Source organism: Camellia sinensis, chromosome 7 (genome assembly GCF_055761805.1).
Source record: "Camellia sinensis isolate YWXY chromosome 7, ASM5576180v1, whole genome shotgun sequence".
Taxonomy (NCBI): domain Eukaryota; kingdom Viridiplantae; phylum Streptophyta; class Magnoliopsida; order Ericales; family Theaceae; genus Camellia; species Camellia sinensis.
This window is the reverse complement of record NC_138967.1, coordinates 53,466,372-53,494,274: the sequence shown is the minus strand read 5'-3', so window position 1 is coordinate 53,494,274 and position 27,903 is coordinate 53,466,372. Positions and strand designations below refer to the sequence as shown.

Here is a 27,903-nt window from a genome sequence, read left to right as displayed (position 1 = left end):
CGGCCGGATACCAATCAAAAAATATATATTTTTTTGTAAGTGGGTTGAGGAATGATTAAAAACAAAGGACAACAATGAGTTGCTTGGAGTTTTTGGTGATTGAACATCACATTGTTGTCCTCGAACCCCCTACGGCCATTGATGGACACTTGGACTTCATAATTTTCTGAGACTTTACCTGTTGAGTGATCAACATGGAATTAATATGCCAAATGACCGAGGAATGGAGGGCTATATTTTAGAAGATTTAATTTTAATTTCTACATTTGGATTTTAAATTTGTCAATAGAAATGGCAAGAAAAAAAAGAAATAACAAGATAAAAAAATTCATAATTCTACAAGTTTGGGAATAACAAATGCCTTCAAATAATAATATAATAGGTTTGAGAAAACTTCACAACAAACTTAACATATTTTTCCTTGTATTTTAATTACTTTTTTGTTAGTACATAAAAAGAAAATTATAAATATGTGCAAGAAAGATCCTCAAAACACATATAAAAAGAAAAAGCCCACATCTACAAAGGGAATCAAACCTTTTTTGAAGAAAGGAAAATTCTATAATTCAGAGCCTCTAGATATAGAAGTCTGGCCCGTTTGGGCCAAGCCCTACAATAAGCCCACAATTTTCTTGTATGAGCCCACAGCCTAGCCCAACCCATTACATCGTATGCAATAACAACAGATCTAAATCGAGCCCACAGCCTAGCCCAACCCACTAAGCTTTTTTTTTCTTTCTTTGTTTGTTTGTTGTTAATTTTGGCTAGTACTTTGTTCGGTGGTACTGTATGGGTGTGCTTATGTGATGTCAAACTTGGGTTATAAATTGATGTTAAAGAAATCAAATGTTGTTATTAAAATGTGATAATTTTAATAATCTTCTCTAATAGGATCAAAATTCCGTTTCCCTACGTTCTTTCGGTTAGGTTGGAAATGAAAATAGAATTGGAAACTTTTTAAACTTTTTGAAAAGTTTAAAAAACAACGAAAGGATTTGAAAGTGTCTGAAAATATTTAGGAAAAAAAACAAAAACTTTGATTGATGTTAATAAATTCTCAATAGTTAATTACTTGAACATGTTGAGTGTTATGCATGCTTAGTTGGATAAAGGGGTTTCCCATTTTAAGAAAAGTATATTTAAATAAATTGCGAAATTCTTGTAACAGTAGGCATGGAAAAATAAACAATCGGTGCATTGCTCCTTAATGGATTTTATACTACGAGCACAATTGGTAGCTAATTTGTTCTCACAATAAAGTCTCAAAAAATCTTTTTTGGTTGGTCTTAATTGTTGTGGTGATTTTTAGCCAAAAGACCCATGCCTAAAGGCACTCCTGTGTAATATATGTGGTGTTTGGTCTCAAATGTGCTTACTTCATTATTTTGAAATAATTGAGTTACTTTGAATGCAAAGTGTAGGTATGGAAGTTGTGAGCATTATGTTCTATTGGGGTGGAAAGATTTTGAGCAATCGCGATGAAGGTGTGTCCTACGACATCGAACCTCAGGGGTTGTATAATGTGTACAGGGGGATAACATTGTCCGAATTGGAGGCTATGATGGTGCCGAAGGTTGGTACGCATGGGGAAATAATGCGATTAGATTTTAAATGTAGACTCCCATGTCGGGGGCAGTATAGGTTGTTGCCAATCAAAGATAATGAGACCTTAAGTAATGTCTTAGACCTCCCACATAAATTAGGCCCTGATTATTTTTTGGAAATCTATGTGGAGAAGGAGAGCAATTTTGGTAGCACAGGGATGCCATTTCCGGTGGGTGGGACATTCACTCAAATGTTGACACAATTGCAATCCCCTGACAATACACTTACACAGTCTGCACACATGTTCCCTGCAGATTACCCTCTATTCAATCATTCTCAGAGTTACAATGAATTAAATGCATCACAGAACGTAGATGGTTATTACAGTGCCGGAGCAGGTCCAAGTGCTCCGACAACGTATAATCCGATGGTTCTTACAACCCCATATCCCCACTGGAATGAAGAATGTCCACCGGTTTGTAATGTTCAACGTACACCGGAGACGGCTGTCCAAAATTATGCATACTCCGATGATACAGTGCCATTGTCTGACGAGGTTGGAGTAAGTGATGAAGATTCCGTGGAAGATTTGGATGTCGCATGGGAAGGTGCAGACAATGACTCCGGCGATGATGAAGTTGGAGGGCATCATGATATGCAGGAGGTACACACAAATGTCCATATCCCTTTCTACCATAATTTGCATTTGGACAATGATGGTTCCATCACTAGCCGTGATGTTGTCGAACGTTGGCCATTGTGGGACTTCGAAACTGCTCATTTGGAGAAAGGAATGATATTTACTGATAAGAAAAGACTAGTGCACGCTGTTCAGTTGTATAACCTGAAGCGCAATCGAGAATGCAGGGTTGTAAAATCCAAAGGAAACAGTTGGGTGGCCGAGTGCAAGCACGGCTGCAACTGGAGGGTTCGGGCAACGAAGTTGAAAGACAAAGATTTCTTTCAAATTAGAAGGTTTGAAGCGCCGCATCAGTGTGTGTACCCCAGAATGAATAGGGACAATTGTAACCTCAAGTCCGAGGTCATTGCTCATTTCATCAAGGCACAAATTGCGGTAAGTGCCATGGTAGATAGATTATTGCTTGCTGCTTCTTCATTCTGGTTGCTGCCGACTGTGTGTTGCTACTGCTGGGTATGAATTTTATGGTCTTAAAATAGCTTTGGATGTGTCAATGTCTTAATAATTGGTCTTAAAATAGCTGATAATTGGCTACTGCTTCTTCATTTCTAGATTGATCAAGGTCTTAATAATTGATCTAGGTTAACATTGTTCACTAGCAAAATGGGCATATGAAGTTGCAAAGTTAGACATAATTTTTAAAATCTTCTCCAGAGGCTTTTAGAAGTTCAAACCATTCTGACGACATGTGAATTTTTGAATTTTTTGCACACCTCATAGTTGATGGTGAGGAGGTTTAAGTTTAAAAAGTAGTAAGTAATAACTAATTGTTAGTATGTACCCATTTCAATTGCATATTGGTCCCTTGATCTCTGGTTTTTTCCTTTGTAGCCCTTTTGTTTCATATCTGCAGGTGACTGATTACCTCATTTTTTGGGGGTCTTTTATAGCTTCTTGCTTCATCCCCCACTGCAAAGTCTCTATGTCTACAGTATAATTCCACAGAACCAAATTCAGTAGATGAAGAAGGTTAACCCACAAACGCTGGTCAGCATCCCTCCTGTGGAAACCAATTCCCTCAACAAAGAAAGTTGCTGGCTCAAAATCCCACCAGTGGTGATTGACGCAAATGATTTGTTATGTGATGATCAAACTGCAATAGAATCCTAGCCTCCAGAAAATAGTGGAAAACATGAGGGTATTCCTGTGACAAATGGAGAGTTAAGATCTAGGGAAGATATAACTGTCAATGAGAGTTAGAAATCTGCCCGGACAGCTTCTTCTGCAGCAAAGCAGGAACGTGCAAAGAATGGGGTACAAAACAGACCTGCAGTGCCAAGTTACATGGCAGCAACTGAATCTGCAAAAGCAAAACTGAAAGCACAAGGCTCGCCAAGGTTGGACCAAGATGGAATTGAGAATCATAATCTCAGTAGGCGTCATTCTTTGCCAGCTTCAACTAACAAGAAAACAAATTCGCCGTCGCCAAGGGCACAGAGACCAATACATTCGGGTGGAAACAAAAGTGATAGATCTATGTTGTCATCTAGAGATGGAAATGGTAAGAAATGAAAGAACTCCAACCAACCTGCTAAAAAGTAAGTTATATTCGGCTCTTGCATCTAACATAGCCCACATTCCATACAGGCATCTCATTCGCTCTCTCTGTGTCTATCTCTCATGTTTTTATGTCCTTCACACTCTCCTTATTGTTTCTCTACTTTTGTTCAAACCAGGAATTCCAAGCTTACTCATATGCTGCAGAGCTCTCTAGGTGAGGTTCTTTGGTGTTTTTAGTATTTTGCTTCGTTGAAGTGATTTTTGTGCTTTAGAATCCACTTTAAATGCTGTAGTGCCACTTATAATCTGCCATGCCGCTGTTGTTCAGAAAGTATACTTTTCGTAATGAGAAAAATGAATGAGTAATTGATGTGCTCAATTGTTTATAACTTAATTGTCGGGAATTAACTACATTGGATCCTAATCTAAAATATAAATTTTTGCAACGGAAAGTCAATTTCTATCTACTGCCTTTTGTTCAAGTAAAAATTACTGGAACTTGAAATGCAGCAGGAGATTGCAAGACCCTGATGTATGTCCAGATCAGCCCAAGTGCTACTGATTTGGGAGAAACTCTGTGCTCACTTAATTTTGCTAGCCGTGTGAGAGGGATAGAGCATGGACCTGCTCGTAAACAGGCAGACCTCACAGAGCTTGTCAAATATAAGCAACTGGTATGCAGAAAGATAACTTCTTTTCCAAGAACTATTATTTTTTGTCAAAAGCTGTTACAACTCATGATTATAAATTTAAAACATGCAGAAAAAGCCAAGCATGATGAGAAGGAAATGAAGAAATTGCAGGATAGCTTGCAGTCGTTGCAATTACGACTTGGTTCTACAGAACACTTCTGCAGAAGTCTTCAATAAAAGGTATTGTTTTAAGGCAATTTGTATATGGATGTTCTAACAAAGGAAATGGATGTTTTATTTATTGGCTTGAAAGATAGGAATCGAGTTTTAAGCCAATTGTTCTTTGAATTACTCAACAGGTTCGAGATCTTGAGAACCAATTAGCTAAGGAGAGAAAAACCAGACTAAAACAAGAAACTAGAGCTTTGGCTGCTGTTTCTGCTCAGTCTCCGGCTTTGTCAGCTCTAAACCAAGCACAGAAGACCATAGCAGAGAAAAAACCACCATTGGGTCCCTCAAGATTGAGATTGCCTTTGCGAAGAATCACCAATTTCTTGCCCCCGCCAGCACCACATCACAAGACCAGCACTCCCACTTCTTCTATTCTCCCTGTCTCAACAGATGACAAGGAAAACATATCGAACACAACCAAGACAAAGGCATCCTTGAAAGCAAGACGTGGATCCATTGCTGTAGACCTCCTCCTCCAGTAACAAATCCAGATTTGACCAATGCAAATTGTACAATATGTTTGAGATATCAGACAGGAGAAGGATGCAAATTTAGGTCTTCTAAGAAAAAAATGATAACTATACTAAACGCTCTTCTGCAAGAAAAATAATAATGATTCTATTAATTTTGGGTCCATGTTATATTTCTTGTGTTAACTTTTATGTGTTATGGCTTGTTGCAGGTTGTGTTGTCCACTCTTGCTTTCACAACATTTGAGCTTCCCCCTAATGGGGCTATTGGAACAAGAATATTGGAGTTCCTTTTTCACTCAAGGCCTGATTTGGTGAGAATTTTATTTATTTATTTTCGTTAATGTCAGTAAATCTAATCCTGAAATGCACTACCATTGTTGTGTCCTGCCTTGTTTTTGGTGGGAAATTTGGCAATTGAAAAACTATTGTTGTGGAGTTCTCATGTTGTGATTTTGCCAACTACTTTGAAATTTTTTGTCCTATTCTACTTGCAAGCTTAGTTTAGATGGGGCAAATTACAGAAGTACTCCCTGATAGGCAATTTATTGAAATGCACCTGATTTGTCATGAGTTTTCTCAAATCTGAAGTAGCTAAAATTGTTTGGGTTCAACCAAACCCCTTGAAAACAGTCCCCCTATAATGTGATACCAATGGTGAGACAATGGTCCGTTGGTAGGGCCCATATGGATGTTTTCTTTCTCCTTTTCTGAGCATAGACTTTAAGGTGTCAATCCCCATATCAGTATGTGAGTTAGTTACTGCTGAATCATTTATTATGTTCATCTATATTTCAAATTCTCTACAAAACTTTTTGTTGACACTTGGATAAACTTATAGAAATTGTATTTACCATGTGGTGATCCATGTTTGAACATTGAAATTTCATGTATTTGTTTGATGTCTTGATTTCAAAAATTTGTATGTGAACATCAGGAGTGTTGATGAGGCAATAGTGATCGGTGCTGCTCTTTCATTGTCTTCTTCAGCTTTTGTCCTGCAGGTAATTTTTTGTGTGTGTGTGTGTGTGTGTTTTTTTTTTTTTTTTTTGTGACATGGTTAATACCGAAAATTTGAAGTTTTATTGTTTTCAGATAATTGAAAACATTTTGGTTAATTTGGGGCGACATTATTTGGATTTTTAATTTTTTTTTTTGTTTATTTACCTGTTTTTTGCTTTTATGTATACTTCCAATTTTTTTTTGTTCTTTTTTTTAATACAAAAATTCAATTGCGTTTATGTTTGGTGGTGATGAGATAAGTTTAAGCTCTGTTTGTTTGAACTGCAAATTAATGGTTGAAATTTTCACATAGCGAAGAGGATGTTTTTGAGGTTCCAATTGTGTTCATGAATATCACGTCGATATGTCATGAATTTTGCAGGAAACATTTCTGTGTGTTGTTGTTTTATTTTATTTTATTTTTTTGTTAGTATGTATCAGTTTAGTTGGATTTTTTTGACAAAAATATTATTCCCTTGGCAATAAATTGAGCCTTCAATATTAAGCCTTTGGGCATTTTTGAATGAGGCAATCAAATTAATACAATGCTCTCATTGGATTTGAAAATATTAATTTAATATGGGTGGCTCAAGTTCCATTTGGCATCAGGCACTTTTGTTGTCAGTAGTTTCGACCGAGTTCCCTTTCTAACTGCCTCATTGTGGAGACATTTTAATCTGAGTGAACTACTTCCCAGGGAAACATTAAAAGTTTTCTCAGAAAATTATTTGAATAATGGGTGATATTGGAAAATTTTATTTAATTGGAAGTTGGAAATGGAAAATTTTATTATTCAATTGATTCCGCCCCAACCCCCCCTCCCTAAAAATGAGTGCTTACACTGATATTCAATTATTTCATTGACTAAAATTACTAAATGGACAAATATTTTTGTGCAACTTCATTGAATGAGGTATTTTTTTTCTCTATTCCTTCGATAGGCAGTCTTGTTGCAGGGATTGTGTCGAACACATGCTATTCCCTTATCTGAATCATGTTGTGTTTGGGATGATACTCACACATATTGAAGTATCCATGTAGACTCTTTTTTTTTTCTTTTTTTTTTTAGAAAGTGTTAAATTGTTGACTACTGACTCATCTAATTAAGCTGTTAGAGAGATGAGTAAGTATATTTATGTCCTCCACACATCTCCTCACGTGTGTCAGGCTTTCCTCCATAAGTGGGTCAAAGACGTGCAAGTATTATAATTATCAGGATGATCATGGAATATTTTTCTTTAAAGATGATATATAGTAGTTGTTTGGCATGTGTTAAAATAGCACATACTATTATAGCACATTATCCTATTTAGGTCACAATCATCTTATTTAAGTTACATCACATCTGTACCACATCACTTCAAACCCAACCCATATTTCATTTTTTTCATAAAAAGTCAAAAAGTATACTAATCTTGTACTTCTCAAACAACCCATAATATGGGTATGATCCTTTTTGTTAAGTACCTTAGTATGCTCACTTTTCTATTCTCATAACGGAACAAAGACATTCTTAGGACTCATTTTTGTTAATCCAGAGTTTATTTGAGGCAGCTCTTTTAAAATGCTTCTGACTTCTAAGCTAAAGCAAAGGTGTTTAACTACTTATATATAAATCAACAAATGAAAAATATGATAAATGTAGGCTGGGGTTAGTTCAGTTATCTGATAGGGTTTATGTTGTTTCTTCGCATCTGCAGACAAGGACAGGGAATTGGGAGATGCACATGCAGAAATCAAGGCATTAAAGTACTCTGAACGTGTAAAAGAGAAGGCAGTAGAAGAGGTATTTTAATTGGTTTTAGCTCCAAGAGTTTGCTCATATCTGTACCTTCTCCAGTTAATTTTTCTATATCAACAAGCAGGGTTACCTATGTGTTGATGGATATGAAATCGTGGCCTTTCTCTGACTCTATGGTCAATCCTCATATTTTCTTACCAAGAATTTCTAGTTTTGATGGTACTTCTTCAGCTGATTGACAATGACAAATTTCGTTGCAATAGAACGAGAACTTATTTTTCTATAGCTCTAATAACTCATTTGAACAACATGAATTTTGTTAATCACTAATATTCAACTAAAGGAGTCAAGAAACACTAATATGCATCATTTCTTGAACTTGAACATGTTTTAAATTCAGATATCCATATTCTATTGAGAGCCCTCCCGAGGAGCTGAACTACATTTTCATGGCTGATGTGATGGGAATCTCTTTTGAGAGGCTTCATAATTAGGCTTGTTTATTCATCTCCTTGCACCAAAAAATATATTCTATTAGAAGTTCACAAGATTAACAAACTGAGGAGCATCTCAAGTAATAGGATGCGGCAGCTAGTTGTAATGTCCCAGATCTAAATTGTGGGTCTACTTTGAAAATTTGAGCTTTGGTTGAGGATAGGAAAATGCCATTGTAGTTCACTTGTTCTGCAATAACCTATAGGTCTCTATCATTTTGAGGCCTCATTAAAATTATGATGGATTGTTGAGCAAGGTGCCTCCTTGGGCTTTTTCTTAATGGTTGAGCTTGCATTGCATGTCTTGCTTTTTGTTAGGCATTTTCCCTTTCTTCATTTGCCTTTGAAGGATTCCACATTCTATTTTTTTCGTATTTCCAAAAAAAAAAAGTGTGGTTTTTATATAGGAGAAATAGAAGTTTAACGTAGGGTTTTCAGAACTGCAAAGTGTGCATTCTCTATCTGTTTACTATTTAACTAATCTTCCCACAGTAATTGTTTGTGTGTAACCTTTGGTCTTTCATATTGAGCTTGTTGAAGTGACATGTCTATTTTTCAGTCAATACATCTCAAGGTGCATATATTGTCCTGATGAGGCTGGCTAATGCATAAACACTTCGTAGTGAAACATTTCATCAATCAATACCAATTACAGATTTATTGACAGTATGTCATTTGCAAAGTTGAATATCTGGCGGTGAAATAATTTTCATGGATGTTTGTAGGCCTTGTCACTCACCGTATGTCATCTTCACTTACTATAGTTAGTTGATGAAAGAATGGAGCTCTTTGGCTAAGAAGTAGGATTTTGTTGTTTTTTTTGTACTTTATCCTTAAATTTGAAATATTCATCTTCACTTGAAAGAACTTGCTAATACAGAAATCAAGCTCAACACCAAAAGCTTGGATTAAATAGTCTTGAATTGATTTTTGACACATTCAAGGATTAAGTTATAAGTTAAATTTACTCTCTTTCTGAATATATTTATAGTGATGTTGCTCATTGATTCTTTTGGTCAACGCCATTGTAGCTAACTGGAGAACTGAATAAAGTAGATGAGAAGCTAAAAGCTACTAAAGCTCTTCTGGAAAGCAAGGTACTTTGTGTTGTGATTCTGTTTGTTGAAAGCCAGCTCTTCGCAGAAGTTGTATTCTACATGTGCTGATGGGTTTACCTTAATTTTCTAGAACCTAGAGATTAAGAAGATAAATGATGAGAAAAAGGCAGCTTTGGCTGCACAATTTGCCGCAGAAGCAACCCTTCGAAGAGTCCATGCTGCTCAGAAAGATGATGAGATGCCTCCTATTGAGGCCATAATTACTCCACTGGAGGCAGAGCTAAAACTAGCTCGGTTGGAGGTAAATATCGACTTCTCCAACAATGACTTCATAACTTTCTTTCTTTGCTCTTGAGTCATGGCCATGGTGTACTTTTTCCTAACTAAGCATGGTCATGCTGTACTAATAACATCATCCATGCCTACATATCGTGATTGATGTAGAAAGCGTTAGGAAACACTCTCGTTGTAGCTCTGATGCCAAAGTTGATATAGGATGGTATATCAATTGGTATATTCGTTGTGTTATTCATCTAAAATCATCTGAGTTAGTTGTCTAATTTTTTCCTTCTCCATAAGCTAACTCGACTTGTTAAATAAATTTAACCATATTCTGTTTAAAAAGAAATCAAGCTCTGCATTTTTTATTACTTACCTCACTGGTTTTTGTTGCAGATTGATAATGTTGGCATGGATACAGTGATGTTTTTGGGCCAGATTGATGATGTTTGCATGGGCGCAATTTACATTATATTTTTTTTTTATGGAAAACATGTACAGCTGATATGTTTTGTTATTAAGTTTTTTTTTTTAGTTTGAATTGTAATTGTTGGTTCGGATAGTATATGTATTTGTTAGATTATACTATATTTATGGATTCTTATTTTCTTTGATATGTACGGTTAATAGTTAAGTTGTGTATATGATTGAAAATTGAATGCTATAGGTTGTGGAGAAATATATTTATTGAATGGTTGAGAATTGAATGAATGAATGGATGGATGAATAATTTTGTATATGCACAGGTTACATGTGACAAATAATTGAATGAAATAATTTTGAATGAATAATTGAATGAAATAATTTTGTATATGCACAGGTTACAGGTGAGAAATAATTTTGGATGAATAATTGAATGAATGAATGGTTGTGGAGAAATAATTTTGTTAATGTGGTTCTTATATGAATTCACCTTGTGTAGGTTCTACTTACTACCACAATGATTCTGCCTTGCGTACGACCACAGTGGCCCTGACAGATAATTGTTTGAAGGGAACGACCATATGTCAAATTTTAGGGTTTAATGTTAAGGGTTGGTGTGGACGGCTTGTGTTTTCACCATCTCAATGCCTGATATTTCCTGCTCCTAAGCCTTTCTTTTGTTGTAAGTATGAATATACACTTCAGTTAGCTTTTTCTTCACGTCTAGCAACCAAGTTTCAAATTTATTTTGCATTTCTTCTCAGGTGTTGTCCCTGTATTTCATCCCATTTTTGTCCCTCAAGATGTTGACACATTTGATGTTGAAGCAGCAAACATTGCAATGCCGAGTCTGTCACCTGCTCAATCTAACAAATAATCTTTGCTTACTCCTCTTGGTCAGCCTTTAGGTTCTTCTCTTTCGGGGCCATCAGGTCTCAACCCTCCCCCCAAAATTTTACAAGGAAACACCATGACAAATTCAATTGTTGAGGTATTCAAGCATGCTGCAGTGTGCCTTCAGCATGATCTTCTCAATGTTTTGAAGTCCAAGGATTTTCATGATCATGAGTCTATGATCCTAGAGGCCTGTTTCATTTTTTGTTAGATGCTCTGTTTGTTGATTCTCAACCCTTTAAAGAACAAGCGGAGGAATTTATTGGTTGTACAGCATAACTTGATGAAGTAGAATTGTCTATTAACAATTTTGTGTATAATGATAAAGGCTTGTTCCTTTCTTTATGGTTGCACATCTTATTTATCTTGAGCTCTTTTATTCTGATTTTTATGTTGAGCAGTGACTTTCAAATCCTTTGTAAGACCAATCCAATCCAATCTTTGTAAGACCAATCCAATCCAATCCGATCTCTCATTTCTAATTCCAAATTCAAACTTTTTTTGAATTCTCAGATCATACCAGGAATTACAAGAGGAAGAGGAAATCAGCCTTGAGAAAACATTGCTATATATAGCACATGTAATTTGAAGTCCGATTTAATAGGGTTTTTGTTTTGAGTAGTTGTTGTTAAGGGTAGTTTATATTTTATTGAACTAGTAGGGTTAAGTGTGTTGGATTAAAGAAGTTTTGTTAGGCTGAATAGAGAAAATTAGGGTTAGGGTTTATGATGGAAGATTGATTGATAATGGTGCGGCTGTTGGGATTGATTGGCCAATTTCCCTGTTTGGGGCATTTTGAATATTTTAGTCCGACTTCTAGGTTGTATGTTGTGTCATATCTTCGTTACTGGAGTGTAAGACAATGTTGTTGTTCATCTAGCGTACGGACGTATTTTAACTATTTGTTATATGAACCTGAAGTTTATGAAATAACTATATCTATAAGTACACAAATCCATTCATTGAACTATTTGTAGAATTACAAGAACTATTCAAAAACAATTGAAATATCTCCTTTCATTGATAACATAGAGCATAAGCATTACAAATCCATTACAAGATAAATGGTTTGGTCATTCATCCAAACAATTTCATTCATTATCATCATCATCTGACATCTCAACATCAGATTCATACATAACATCCATGCTCCAGGCGAAGTACTGGTGTGCATCATCCATTAACCCATCTTCGGCACGCTCATTTGCGGTCTTCATTAGTGAGGACCTTTGCAAACGTTGGGTCATGCGATTAACTTCGTCGCGGATACGATGCAATGCCCTTTGCAACAACTGTGGAGTGTCAGTTGGCATACGCATAGCTAACCGACGAGGAAATTTAATATTAACTTCACGACATAACTCAACGAGAACGTTTGCTCGAGTTATGCGAAATTCCCACTCAGCTCTCATGGTATTGATGGTGGCACGCGAGTAACGCAAATTTGGATTTAATGGGTATTGAAATTCATCTCCATCTGCAACCCAATAGCGACCCATTGCTGAATATAGATCAACCACCGTATATCTCATGATGATATCGCTCGAAATAGCTGTAAAACTTTTGTTGTGGTATGATGCGATATTTATACCATATATATATACATGGTAGTTGTATGTATGAAATTATTGTAAACAACTATGCATCAGAGTTGTCATGTCAACTTTTATGACCTGAAGAACTATGCATCAACTTGATAGGAGTTGTCACTTCGACTTTTATGAATTGCATAATTTATTGCTATTTCAAAACAAAAAGTAAAAAATTTGTGAAAAATTATTTCAAAAATTTAATAGAGCGAGTGCAAAAAATTAATAGAGTATTTCCTGTTCAATCACATGCATGCCACTGGCCTTATACAGTGCATTCGGATGCCAGGACTCCACTGTTGTCAAGTCATGAACGAATCTAAGGCATGTAGCATCGGCTGTTGTGCCGCAGATGGTGTCAGCCTGGCTACTGTAAAAATGTAACTTTACCTTCTTTCAAAGGCAAGTTGAAAATTAAGAGGTTGTTTGGGATAATCTAAATAAGTGTATTTTTTGTCTTCTTACAATATGTTTGTACAATATATTTTTCTACCCATTGTTCAAACCACTTTTTCTACAATTTTTTTAACTTTTATGTATTTATTAATTTTTTTAAATATTTTACGAACAAAATTTGTTTACTTTTTAGGTGTATTGAAATATTTATTAATTTATTGTTATTTTGTTCTGACACCCCCTCAAAATTTTTATGAATTGCATAATTCACATGGACACAGTAGGTATGGTACGATAATAAATTGTACTTCGGCGCAGTGATACGTCCAACATTTCTTAGTGATGCTCGATAGTGGCTTGAACAGGCGTAATAATTTGGATGCTTTATTTTTTCCTCAGATGCTATGTGACTTTGTGCAGCGATGCAGTGATGCATCTAACTTTGTGCAGTGATACAGTGATGCATGTGACTTTGTGCAGTGATGCATGTGACTTTGTGCAGTGATGCATAGATGCATGTCACTTGATGCATATGATTTTATCTGACAACCACGTCCGTGACTACATCACAGGTACACTTCGTCACGAGTACTCAGGATTGCATGAAATGCATAACATGTCATAATATCACGGGTATCACTTCTTCTATAGTGCCCCAGCATGCATTATCGTCACTAGATCATCTCTAGTTAACCCCCACTATGATGTCTATAAATACCGATACCCCTAGTATGGTGTTTGTTCAAGTCATAACAATAGTAATATATATCTACAATTACTATTATTATTTGTTTGTTCATTTTATGAACAATGTCTTCAAGAGGTGCAGGAAGTTCACGCCAACAAAGAAATCAGAAAGTGTGGCTGCTACCTCCATTTACTTATGACTACAAGAGCGAAAAGTACTCGAGTCCGAAGGATTATTATGCTGGTATCCGAGCAGAATGGGCGTTTAGGGTAACAGAGCAAGAAGGATTGTTTAATGATCTACGTAACTTTGGGGCACCGGTACCTCATCGTCGTTCATTAACCATGGCTAGACGAAATGTGAGTGACTATGAAAAAGCAGTTAGCAGAATTAAGAAGGAGAACAACAGAATGTTGATGCGGAGATGTCGACATTTCATGGTTCAGCTAGCCACCGAAATGGCAGAAGCAAGCAACAGAGATTTGACAATGATTGAGCGAAATAATGTCTTAAACAATGAAAAATATCTCTCTGACTACTACATGTCAGATGAGGAATGAGAAATCAAACACCTTTATCTTTCATATATGTTTGTATGTTCTCTCGTATCTTCGTTACTGGAGTGTAAGACAATGTTGTTGTTCATCTAACGTACGGATGTATTTCAAGTATTTGTTTTATGAACCTAAAGTTTATGAAATAACTACATTTATAACTGCACATTTATTAGTTCATGACTTTCTTTAATAAATTGCAATAAGTTAATGAATGTTCTGAATTAATGAATGGATTAATGTATGTTGAATTATGTGAATACTTAAAACACATAAAACAGAACAAGTAGTTCATGACTTTGGTTTTCTCTATTTTTTCCTCAATTTATTTTTATTACAATGGCAACTCATCTTTTATTGATATATGTGGGATTCTTAATTCAGAAAGTCACATGGCAACAGTGAATTCATTGATTTACCTTCCAGTGAGCATGCCTGTATTTTGTCCGTATATGCTGATGGATTGTCAAGTCATGTGACTTGGTGCACAGGCTTTGGTCTTCTCTATTTTTTCCTCGATTTATTTTTATTACAATGGCAACTCATCTTTTATTGATATATGTGGGATTCTGAATTCAGAAAGTCACATGGCAACAGTGAATTCACTAATTTACCTTACAGTGACCATGCATTTATTTTGTCCGTATATGCAGATGGATTGTCAAGTCATGTGACTTGGTGCACAGGATTGGGTTTTCTCGATTTTTGCCTCGATTTTTTTTTTATTACAGTGGCAACTCATCTTTTATTGATATATATGGGATTCTGAATTCAGAAAGTCACATGGCAACAGTGAATTCACTGATTTACCTTACAGTGAGCATGCCCTTATTTTGTCCGTATATGCAGATGGATTGTCAAGTCATGTGACTTGGTGCACAGGCTTTGGTTTTCTCGATTTTTGCCTCGATTTTTTTTTATTACAGTGGCAACTCATCTTTTATTGATATATATGGGATTCTGAATTCAGAAAGTCACATGGCAACAGTGAATTCACTGATTTACCTTACAGTGAGCATGCCCTTATTTTGTCCGTATATGCAGATGGATTGTCAAGTCATGTGACTTGGTGCACAGGCTTTGGTTTTCTCGATTTTTTACTCGATTTTTTGATTACAGTGACAACTCATCTTTTATTGATATATGTGAGATTCTCAATTCAGAAAATCATATGGCAATAGTGAATTCACTAATTTACCTTACAGTGAGCATGCCCTTATTTTGTCCGTATATGCAGATGGATTGTCAAGTCATGTGACTTGGTGCACAGGCTTTGGTTTTCTGGATTTTTTCCTCGATTTTTTTTATTACAATGGCAACTTGTCTCTGACGCTGAGCTTTCGGATTGTTCAGACTCTGAGCCACCTGCCGATTTAAGCGCGAATTAGGTGTTAATGTCTACACTTCGGCAATATAACAACTTGCATTAATATGTAATGTCTGTGTTAGACTAAGTGTTTCCCTAATGAGTTTGTCAGATTGTCTACCTAATATTTGTCTGTCTAACTATTATGTTTATGTATTGTGTGTTCAGTTCATCGTGTCTAGGATGTATGTATTGTGTGTTCAGTTCATGGTGTCCAGAATGTATTTTTGTGGGAGACTTATGTCTGTACTACCTATGTAACTGAAAACTGTTAGATTTGCAACTTCAGTTATGTTGTTTTCACGCATGTATGAGTATTTAGTAAATTAGTGACTTCTTATATTATGTATTAAGTTTTATTACAAAAATGTTGACAAAATTTATTTGTGGAGAAATACACTTTTATTTGTATTAAGCTTTCAATGTTCATCAAATTTTTGGCCCCAAATAGTGAAAGCGTGTTTTGTAATAGCGCTTTAGCCTAATTTGGAAATTCCGTCCAAACTAGGCCTAGTTTGGGAATTAAGATAATAATTTGGCTTAATATGGGAAAAGCCCCCAAATATAGTGCACATTAAAAAAATAAATAAATATTTAAAACATAAAATATTTATTCCCACTCTAGGGTGGGTTTTGTAAACACTTTGAAATTTTGAAAATTTTTTAAAAGTGATTTTGGAATTTTTTTTTCAAAAAATTTGAACTACAAAAATTCGTTTTTTCTGTTTGTTTGTATTTTTGGCATTTAGTGTATTTATGCTAGGTATGTTTAAAAACTTAAAATATTAAAAAATTCAACAAAAACAAAAAAAATTGAAAAATAAGAAAATAGAATTTTCTAAAAAATGTTTTAGAAAACTCAAAGCAAGCGTTACGTTTTAATTTTTATTTTTATTTGTGCTGTAATTTTCTAAAGAAACCCATCTTTGAATGCATTGAAATTGCTGCTCTCTTACTCATCTTTTCATTCCCAAGTCCAACCTTCCCACATGAGAAAACATAATTAAAAAAAAAAATTTCTAAAACCATTTTTTATTAAAAATATTTGTCGTCAAAAAATATTTATGTTGAAAATTTAAATTTAAAAAAATTAATGTAAAAACTTTATATTTTAAAACCACTTTTTATTAAAAAAAAATTTGGTAGTTTTCATATTTAAGTTGAAAATATAAATTTTAAAAAATTAAAAATTAATGTGAAAAACGATTTTTCTAAAACCGTTTTTTATTAAAAAATATTTTTGGTCATAACATATTTATTTTAAAAAAATTAATGTAAAAACGACTTTTCTAAAACTGGTTTTTATTAAAAAAAAAATTTGAACAAAAAATATTTATGTTGAAAATATAAATTAAAAAAAAAAATTTAATGTTGAAAAACGGCTTTTCTAAAACCGGTTTTCATGAAAAAAAAATTTTGAACAAAAAATATTTATGTTGAAAATATAAATTAAAAAAAAAATTTAATGTTGAAAAACAGCTTTTCTAAAACCGGTTTTCATGAAAAAAAAATTTTGAACAAAAAATATTTATGTTGAAAATATAAATAAATAAAAAAATTTAATGTTGAAAAACGGCTTTTCTAAAACCAGTTTTCATGAAAAAAAAATTTTGAACAAAAAATATTTATGTTGAAAATATAAATAAATAAAAAAATTTAATGTTGAAAAACAGCTTTTCTAAAACCGGTTTTCATGAAAAAAAAATTTTGAACAAAAAATATTTATGCTGAAAATATAAATAAAAAAAAATTAATGTTAAAAAACGGCTTTTCTAAAACCGGTTTTCATGAAAAAAAAAATTTGAACAAAAAGTATTTATGTTGAAAATATAAATAAAAAAAAATTTAATGTTGAAACCGGCTTTTCTAAAATCGGGTTTCATTAAAAAAAATTTTAGAACAAAAAATTTTTATGTTGAAAATATAAATTTAAAAAAAAAATTAATAGGAAAACGGTTTTACGAAAACCGTTTTTAATTAATTCAGAATAATTAAAATCTTAATAAAAAACGGCTTTAGAAAAGCCGGTTTTCATTTTCAAATTTTATTATTATTTTAATCGATGAATACGGTTTTGTGAAAGCCGGTTTCTGAAAAACGGCATTTGAAAAACCGTTTTACCCTACTTTGGGAATAAAGATAAAAGTACACCCTAAAATGGGACTAAAATGTTCAAAACGGCACAAAGAGGGAAATTGGCCCACTCCGTGGTTCTCCGTCTCTCACAGCTTGCTCTTTGTTTTTTTTTGTTTTTTGTTTTTTTTTTTCGGTATTAACTTCTAAACCTAGTTGACTACTTATAAAGGCTTATTTTGAGAAGATAGTAAAAAGTAATTTTTTGGCTTTTAATCAAGCTTTTGGCTTTTTTAGACAAATGATTTGAGAAGTTGGTAAAAAGTGACTTTTGACTTTTTTGATTAATGTTTGTTTATGATGTCAAATCATAATAAAATGACCAAACTACCCCCCATTTATTTAAAATATTTACAATTTCATCTATGTAACACATTTTGACCCATGAAGGTAAAATTGTAATTTTACCGTTGGCTAAAAACCAACTTCCCAAATGAAAAAAAAGACAAAAAAGCCAACTTTTGGCTTTTGCTACAAACCAAAAAAAGTGACTAAAAGCCAACTTCCCAAAATAGCCCAAAATATTATCTATATAATAACCTAATTTCTTATTATATTATATTATATAAATAAATCACATATATAAATATTAATATCTTATATAAAATTTAATAAATCACATATATAAATATTAATATCTTATATAAAATTTATATCAATAATTTCTTTTTTAATATATATATATATATATAAATATTTAGATTAATTATATATAATTAACTAACACATTAAATTAATTAAATAACACATTAAATTTTTATATAACTACACAATTAATAAAGTCAAAAATAAAATCAAGTAATAATAAATAAATAAAGACTTACGAAGAAATTAGGGTCGCTACAGAAATCCAAAAAAAACTCAATCACTCTAAAAATAAAAAAATATCATCCACATCCTCATCTTCATCATCATCTTTATCATTATCACTATTATTAACAATCTATACAATTTCACTATTTCACCAATCCAAATCAAACCAAACTTACCTTTTGAAGAATATATTTGTAACAAAATTGACTGGACATAAATAGAGTTTCGACTTATAACAATAGAGAAACATAGAGTTTCGAATACAGAGCAACAATGGACAAGTACAGAATTTTGAACACAAAGTGACAATGGATGAACATAATATTATTTCACTATCATGTGTAAACTAGAGTTTCTAAATTCTACCAAATAGAGAGTTTTGAAACCCTAGCACAATGAACCAATATCACAAATGTAAATGAAACTGATCAAAAAGAAAAACCTGAATAACGATAATTATCAAAATAGAGGTAGTAACAAAAAAGAAATGTATATATTATTTTTCAATGGAATACATATCAACCATAGACATAAGAGTATATTAGTCCAATAAACAATATAAATTAAAAAAAAAGGACCTCATGAAATAAAAGTATAAATACATGAACTAACAACATTATAATTTTTCTTGGTGAACTTATTGGTTTAGAACACCTCTAAATGAGATTTATCAATAAAAAATCCTTAGATAAAAAATACCTATAAAATATGATAAAATACTTGTAAAGGCTTGAATTTAATTTTGAAAATTTTAACGGTTCACAATTGGGAAGTTTAAGATTAAAAAATATCAATTATCATTTGTAAATCATTATTAAAAATGTAATTTTGGTCTCTTCACATTATCATTTTCAAAAAGAAAAAAAATACATTTATTTTTTATTTTTTATATTTGAAGGCTAGGAGCTCCTCACAAAACTATTCCATATATTTGTCTCGAACATTCACTCAATTTACACTTCTGAAGTCCCGACATAGCTTACTTTCCCACTCTCTTTCTCTCTCAATTTCCCGAGAAAATTCTCTCCAAACCATCCTCACACCCCCTTCCCAAACCCTACTCAATCCATCGACGCTTCACAAATCCTCGGCTCTTAAGGTCAGTACTCAGTGTTCTCTTTCTCTCTTTCTGTATGTATATTAATAATCTGTATATCTTTAATTCTGATATTTGGTTTTGTTCTGGGTTTGTCGATAAATCGCTCACCTTGGTGTGATTGTTAGCCATTGAATGACTATAGAATCTGTAGAAAATTTTGATGATGCCTCCTCCAAGAAGAAAGAAATGGACGGAGGCAGAAGAGAGAACCCTAATAGACAAGTACGGTGAGATGGTTTGTGATGGGACTTTAGGGAAAATGAAAACCAGAGAGAAAAAGTTCAAACCCATTGCTTTGTATGTCAATTCTATGCACTACGTTCGCGACCCGATCACCTACCCGTGGCAATGGACTTGGAAGGATGTGTCTACCAAAGTGCAGAACATGAGGCACCAATATTCATTGGTGAAGCAAAAGATCAAGAAGCATGAATTTGTGGGTGATTCGGCGGTGGAAGAGTTTGATTGGGTTGAGGGGTTAACTCATTGGTCAAATTTTTTGAGGTATAAGGAGGTTTTTGGGGATGTGGCACTTGTTTTTAATGGTAATGATTCAATGGTGGTTGCGGGAGAGAACAATGAAAATGGTGAGGGGTTTGATGGGAGTGGTCATGGAATGGAGATTGTGCAATTTGGGCATCTTGGTCATGGAGGGGATGGTGATTTTGGGGTGGGTTTCGATGGGGGTGATAATGGGGTTATGGGTTTGGACTTTGAGTATGATGGGGAGGAAGGAGATGATACCCATAATTGTAATAATAATAATAATAATAATAATAATAATAATAATAATAATAATCATTCAAAGGTGGATGGAGATGATGGATTTGTGTATGAAGATGTTGAGCCGAGTGGGTCTGATACGAGGAAGAAGAGGAAAGTTTTGAAGGGGATGGGGAAGAGGCCATGGGGGTTTCTTGCAAACCAGTTAGGGCAGTTGAGGGAATTGGAAACTCGATTTGAGCATCGGGAGGTGGAGAGAGAGCGGGAGAGGCAAAGGAGGGAGCATCTCCGAATAGAGATGGAGCAGGAACGCGAAAAGAAATGGGAAGAAAGAGAAAAGGAGAGGGAAGAGAGGGAGAAGGGTAGGGAGAAGTTGAGGAGGCAGAGGGTTCGGGAGTGGGAAGCTATGGAGGAGGAAAGTGAAGAGAGGGAAAGAAGAAGAAGAGAGGAAGAATTGATTTATGAGAGGGACTGGGAGGAAAGGATGAACCGGAGGAGATCAGAATGGAAGAAGAGGATCGATGAGATGTTGGGCCAGCATCGAGCAGAAATGGGTCAAATTCAGACTCGAATCCTTCATGAACAACAGAACCTTACCAATCAGTTCCTTGGGATTGTTTCACAGTGGACTGGTCATCCAACTGGGCTCACTGATCACACTGGAGCTAGCAATCATTATTTGTCACAAATGATGCAGAACTTGCACCATGTGAATGGCATTGTCCATGGCGACACAAGAGTTGAGGGTGACAATCAAGATGATCAATTCATTGTTGATGGATAATATCACTCTCCATCACTAATTTCCTCTCAGCTGGCTCAAATTGAAAGTAGCATGCAGGAATGTGGTGGTGAGAAGAAGTGTAAAGGTCAGAGATTTGTTATGTGTTTTACTGTTTACTTTCAATTAGGTATTTATTATATCAGTCTGTGTAGTTTGAGTTTTTGCTTTAGTTTTATTTTTTGGTCCAATAGTTTTCATTTTAGTGAATAAGGGATGTAGATTTCTGTGTTTCAATTTTTTATGTAACTATTCTTGAATATAAATTCACTCTTTTCTAAATATGCTACAACTTCATGGTTCAATTTTTGTTTAGTTTTCTATACTTTGCCTCCCTTTTATATTGCTTGAAGAAGAAATAAAATGGAAAAGTTCATTGAGCAATTTTGTTAAAATCAAGTAAAGCATGATAGTTTTTGTTTTTTTGTTGTTGATATTTTTTTGTTTAGTTTTTGGGTTGTGCTTACAATTTAAGGAATTAAATGGCAGGTTCACTTTCCACCTAAGAAGCACACACATACACATGTGATATGATATGGGAACATTGACATGAAAATTTTAAAAAATGTAGAACACGACACAAGTAGTAGACATGAAAAAAATATAGTTTTATATATTTATTATATGTCATATATAAGGGTCAACATATATTATGTCATGTAAATGAATATTTAATTCAAAAATGATAACAAAATGTAATGTAACACTAATTTCCAAAGTTTAAAGGAAGAGAATATGTATAATTTTACATTTTTTTCATTTAATAATTGGATTCCAATTTATTTTATTCAAGGTTTTTATTTTTTAATATATATATATATATATATATTGGATCAGTGACAAGAGAAATTTTATTGAGAGGATAAAAAAGGTACAATCAAGAGGACAAGGAGTCCACCACAAAAACTAAAAGAACAAAAGACTTTCCCAATGGAGACTGAATCAGACTTAGTTATGTAGGTGCTAAAGTAGTTCATTTCATTGGGGTTTCCTCATATGAGGTTGATCGTGCACTATGATCATGTTGAACTCTATCTACAAGAAATGATCTTTCTTCAAGCGGAAGAAGGATGATTTAGCATAATTTGAAGTAATGTACTTTTTGTTTGTTAGCACCTCGTAGGTGTTAACAATTCCTTGGGACTATTGGACTGGAAAAACCTTTGAATTAACCGTGGTGCACTTGTGGGAAACTCGTTGCCGAGAGCCTGTGCACCCCTGGGGATTAGTCGGGCTTTAATCTGGACACTCCAGTACCAATAAAAAAAAATTGTACTTTTGGTTTGTCCACACTCTTTGTCCACCGCCAGGCATTGTTCTTGTATTGAGGAAATAGAAAAAAGTGTTTTTAACTAGTTTTGAAAACAAGTTTTGATTCCCACCTCCCTCTGGTCACCCCCCACCCTTCAGCCACCTCCCCTCCTACCACCCTACACCCTTTGGCAACTCACCAAACATGTATTGTTTTTGTTTGTGTTTTGAAAACATGTGTGTAACAAAAGCAAATAACAAAAGCAACATGTAACTTTTTACTATATTTGGTGACATCACCAATTATGTTACTGGCATTACTGAACACAATCTTACTTTTTGGCTTAGGTGCTTCTTGTACGGTTATCATATGTGAATTTATTGTTGCAACAGGTAGAAAAGGTAGCTGAGGGTTTTCATTTTTTTTTGCCATGTCCTTTTTAGTTAAACTTCATCATCCACATTAGCATTGGTATTATTATTATCAGTATTAGTCTTGCTGCTGTTAGTATTAGTGCAGTTAGGGGCAGGGGGAATTTTGCTGTATGCTTCTTGAAAGTTATTGGGAGGAAATTACTTTTTTTATAAGACGTGTAGTTTGATGGTGATTACTTGCCTATGGGATGTGAAGGAAACTGACTTGACTTGCTTTTAGTAATTGACTTGCTGTTGCAGTGCACTTTATCAAAGAAAATCAAGTATTTGTTAGTGGACTTAGTTTCACAAGATAAACTTGGATTTTACCATTGTTTGAATAATTTTGCTGCTGGTAAGATAGTTGTAGTTGTTTGTCATGAGTAAAATGAATTTGTACTTCTTAAATATGCTGTTTATGGTTCATAGCTTTGTGGTGCACATTTGAAAATTGTGAATTTAGAAAGAAATTCGATACATATGGTTTGATGATTTAACCATTGAGGTGGTTATTGGATGTTTGAAATGAAAAATCACCATCCTAACCTTGTGAGATTCCTTGTTGCATCATTCAGAACTCAGATGTTCATTCTTTAATTAGAAATAGCTTCATTTCTTGGCAATGTAATGTTGTTGTTGGGCAGGGGGTTTATCTGGGGATTTTAGACTCCATTTTCTTGCCGTACAAGCCTATCTGTAGTATTGTCATCCTAGAATTAGTATTTGATAATTTTTTTCGTGTGATTCTGTTAATCTTGTACTAGCTTTTATTTCTTTCTTCTGACAGTAACAGAGCAGGGTGATATTCTTTGCTATTTCTATGATAATAAATTGCTTTTGTAAAGAAAAATAGTAAAGGAAGAAGAACTAATCAGCTATGTTTTAAACAAAAGAATTTCTATTCAGAGTAAATGGGGGTTTAGAAGAATGTTTCGTCATATGAAAGTGATGTCATTGTTAGTAACCGGTAAAGCCAGAACCACTCGACCTGTGCTAGGGTAAAGTGCAGGGAAGGCACGCAAATCCCAGGTGTTTGTGTGTTTTGTGGGCGAGTTAGGTGGTTTGATACGAGTCTTGGTTTTGAATCAAATTTGTGAAAAATGAAAGAAACGACTTACCTTTAAAATATTGTGGATGGATGCGCTGATAAAGTAATTAGTAACCCCATCTTGTTTTATAAAAGTTTGTTTAAACTATATGGTTTATATCCATTTGCACTCGCTCATGTCACTAGTAATATTTGAGAATTTTAGCAGTTTTCTATTGAGCTAGTTGATTGAAGCTCACCTTTTGGAGGCTTTTGAATGAGGTAACCTTGTAACTTCTTTTAGGCTGTATCTAGATTATAGATTTAGGTAAAAATTTAGAAAGAAAAAAGGTGGGTGAAATATATGTGAAATGTAGTTATATTTCATTCATGTTTCACTTGCGTTTTCTCTCTTTTCTCAAATTCCTATTCAAAATCCATGATCCAAACACATTCTTAATAGAAACAAGTAGTATTATTTGTGCCATGGGGCACAAATTTTGTTGTATGGTTATGAACTCCATGGTGTGGGCATGTATTATTCTTGTTCCTAGGTTGACTTAATTAACATTTTGAGGTTGTATAACTCCAATTTGGTTTACATTTGGGTATGTATATTGGCTAATGGTAGATTTATTATTTATTTATTTTTTAAGAATGATGAATGCATGTATGACAGTATGGTTGTATGATTGATAAGGGAATGCATGTATGAGAGTATGCTTGTATGATTCTATTGAGGCGTATGGTTTTGTTGGCCAAATTAAGTTGAATTGAGTGAATTGAGTGAAGAGATTACTAGTGTGATGGTATAATAGTATAAAGTTGGAGATATAATATAAATCGTTTTTATTTATGAGTAGTATGTGGTATTTGTTGGAATTAATTTTATAAATTTATATAAATGCTCTCAATATATAAAATGTAATTTTGTTATTTTTATAAAGTGCAAGTATAATGGTATTTTCAACTTCAATACCATGTAATTGGGATTGCTAATACCTACTTGGAGGGGTAATTCCATGGGGTTGTTAGTCCTATAACATTGTTCCAAAACAAATATGATTTATGTGAAATTTACTGAATTGTTAGTTTAATTCCACTACCTATATGATCTATCAAAAATATTTGAGACTCCCTTTCTCTTCCACCCCCTTTGACCCCCTTTCCCTCCCATTGGCCATTTTTTTTTCTATTTTTTTTCTTTTCCTCCCCCTCCAATCACCACCTGCCACGTGTGTGTGTGGGGGGTGGGGGGTGGGGTGGTGATTGGAGGGGGTCTCTATCAATGCTCATGATCCATTTGTTCCCAATCGCACTTTTAAACAAATGTTATTTTTATATTTTTGGGTAAATTACAAATATTGTCTTCTGAGATTTGTTTAAAATATAGATTGCCTATTGTAGTTTGAAAAATTACAAATATTCTATTATCAATTGAAGAAAATGAATTTTCTAACTACTTTCTTATATAATAATAAAATTATTTAAATTATTAATTGAAATAAATTTATGATATTATTAAAAACTATTAATTGCTTTAATGATCTATTATTAAAAAGGGTCATTTGTTATGAAATTAGAAATTTCAAGAGCCGGGATATAATTTTTAGAACTATATAGCGTAATTTGTATTGAAAGTAAATTTCAAGAAATATTTATAATTTATCTTATGTTTTAAAGAAGGGCCTATTTTCTACCATCGTTTGATTTAGTGGATCATTTCATAATGTTGCTAGAAATGTGATTTTACTGATTAATTATCCCCCTAAAAATAAAGGAATCTTTTATTGAGTATGTAATTGTTAAAAAGAGTAACTCTAAATATTACTAAAACCATACCGGTGTATATTTTTAAAACCATACAAGTACATTATTAAAACTTTTTAACAATTACATATCCACAATATACTTGTCTGGTTATTGTGGGATAATTTTGCTCTCACAAGTCACAATAGAAAGACAGTGGTGTATTTTGCCCACACAATATAATACGTGGATTATCTTAGACTCTTTTAAATTGCATAGTGATATATCACATCATGGAGATAGCTTCTATGCAGTTCACATAGCAAATTGAAATGTACTGTTAGGTTTGTAGGGCCAGCATGAGTTCTATTTTAATAATTTAAATATTTTAATGTATAGTGTTTGTTGAGTATTTTATATTTATAAATAATCACGCTGATCGGATATTGATGGTCCCTTAATTGGACCACATTTTTGTTAATAATTTATTTTTAAAATCATATTTATCATTGACAAAAATGTGTTTCGATCAAGGGGCTATTGAAATTCGATCAACGTGATTTTTTACAAACATAAATTATTCGACGAGTTCTACATATTAAACGTTTCGAATAATCGAAACGAGACCTATGGTGAACTCTACGGGTCCAACAGTACACTCCAATTTACTATGTGGAGTGAAGAGAAACCTCTCCCATCACATATATATTAGCTATATGTAACCACTCATCCCTATCATGGATTATTTTTATCAATAGGATAAGTTGAAATCATGAGTCTCTCATGATCATACCACCATGAGTGCTCAAATCCAGATTTAAAACCCGACCGATGGTTATGTAAGAGAGGATAAGGAAATATTGTGGCTGAAGAGTTTTAGCATGGAGAAATGGTCTTATCCATCAATAGATATATAAAACAATCAAAACAAGAATATTTTTTTTTTTTTTTGATTCCAAATTAGGTCTTTGCTTGATAGACGATATTCTTACATTTTTAATTTCAGAATAAAAATAGTCCTTGAAAGATGTCTTGATTTTCTTATTTCAGAATATTGCAGCCGTTTTTAACATTCAGTTGTTTTAATTTCGACCAAGCATTGTCTTGGCTTTTTGATTTCAAAATAATGTGGCACCATTTTCCAACGATTTTAAATCTAACCAGGGTTGTCTTGACTTTTTGATTTCAAAAAAATGCACTATCATTTTTTGGCGATTAGTCATTTCAAATGCGATAATAATTGTTTAATTTTACAAATACAACCAACACGAACAACTCCAATTGGTAGCTCGAAATATCAGAGGGTCGAATGGCTCGAAATCTCAAAACGATGTCATTTTAGGCTTTTTTTGTATTCTCTTACCGGTAAGAGAATATTTTCGACCCATTCGACCATTCACTTTCGAGTTACCAGCCATTTTCCCAACACGAATGGCCTTCGTGAGAATTTCATTTCTACTGTGACAAGATCATTTAATCGTGTTGGCTGTATAAATTGTATAAGCCAATCACGATTCAATATGTGGCATGAAAATGATAATTTGTAGAGTTAATATAAGTTGCCAACCATAGTCAGACACGGGTCAGCCCATGTTGGTAATAATGGGTCTGCGTAGCACCGGAATGATGGAGGGATATAAGATGATGTGGGCTAACGGTTACTCACAAGGTTCAAATTCAAAATCAGGAGGGAAGCCTAACTGCAAATGTGGCATAGTGGGACTGACTGTGAGAGAGCATGTTTAGCAATTATGGAAGGACAATTCGACGGTTAGAAGCCCACTTTAACGGTTATCATTGAGAATTATAAATAGCAGAGAAAGCTCCAGAAAGAAAGATCCAGACTCAGATAAAAAAACTAGTCTTATTTACTTTATTTTCCCTTCTAGTTTTTACAGTTCTTTACATATCTGTACTTCAAATTCCCGTACTGCACTTCATTCATAGGAGTAGTTTCAAATAGCTTGTTGCTATAAACCTCTACGAGGCTGGGTCAGATCGTTTAAGTTTTTCATTTTACTTAATGAAATTCTGAAATTATTCTTCAGTTAGTTGCTATTTACTAAATTCTCCTAAACAAGCCACCAGTAAAAGTCCTCTTCATTGAGGTTGAAAGAACTAAAACACAATCGTCTGATAATTGGTTGGTAATTAATCTTCTGTAAGGATTGATTGATCTTTGCTGACAGGCTTAAAATTACAATACTAACTTTCGAAAGCCAAAAAAGCCAACATATAACTAATTGAAATGGCTAGATGGAGGAGGCAAGGAGAAAATGGATGCCTGGAAGAAGGTGTGGAAGGAGAGGTAGAGGTACCTGATCCAGAAGATAATGTGATAACACATCCTA

General features: G+C 33.8%; 2 protein-coding genes, 2 long non-coding RNA genes and 1 other non-coding gene across 6 annotated transcripts; all 5 read left to right on the top strand.

The window, feature by feature from the left end:
• Positions 1-3,763: 3,763 nt before the first annotated feature.
• Positions 3,764-4,414, top strand: LOC114321908 (uncharacterized). The gene is made up of 3 exons (XR_014335334.1): positions 3,764-3,783; positions 3,922-3,959; positions 4,256-4,414. It is a non-coding gene; the product is annotated as an uncharacterized LOC114321908 (long non-coding RNA).
• A 65-nt stretch (positions 4,415-4,479) lies between these two features.
• On the top strand, positions 4,480-8,804 carry LOC114321921 (uncharacterized). Of its 2 annotated transcripts, XR_014335333.1 has the most exons (4): positions 4,480-4,617; positions 4,737-5,163; positions 5,291-5,392; positions 7,781-8,803. It is a non-coding gene; the product is annotated as an uncharacterized LOC114321921 (long non-coding RNA). The 2 variants fall into 2 exon arrangements; XR_014335332.1 differs by having other exon boundaries at positions 4,737-5,392; positions 7,781-8,804.
• Positions 8,805-9,344: 540 nt separating this feature from the next.
• LOC114258452 (uncharacterized) lies at positions 9,345-10,266 on the top strand. The gene is made up of 3 exons (XR_014335331.1): positions 9,345-9,412; positions 9,504-9,674; positions 10,049-10,266. It is a non-coding gene; the product is annotated as an uncharacterized LOC114258452 (transcript).
• A 3,091-nt stretch (positions 10,267-13,357) lies between these two features.
• LOC145794653 (uncharacterized) lies at positions 13,358-14,362 on the top strand. Its single transcript, XM_082877059.1, has 2 exons — positions 13,358-13,526; positions 13,784-14,362. Exons 1-2 carry the CDS (start codon positions 13,481-13,483, stop codon positions 14,200-14,202), a joined length of 465 nt encoding a protein of 154 aa, XP_082733185.1. The 5' UTR covers positions 13,358-13,480; the 3' UTR covers positions 14,203-14,362.
• A 5,058-nt stretch (positions 14,363-19,420) lies between these two features.
• On the top strand, positions 19,421-21,416 carry LOC114258437 (uncharacterized). Its single transcript, XM_028198390.2, has 2 exons — positions 19,421-19,607; positions 19,733-21,416. Exon 2 carries the CDS (start codon positions 19,768-19,770, stop codon positions 21,112-21,114), a length of 1,347 nt encoding a protein of 448 aa, XP_028054191.2. The 5' UTR covers positions 19,421-19,607; positions 19,733-19,767; the 3' UTR covers positions 21,115-21,416.
• Positions 21,417-27,903: the final 6,487 nt, after the last annotated feature.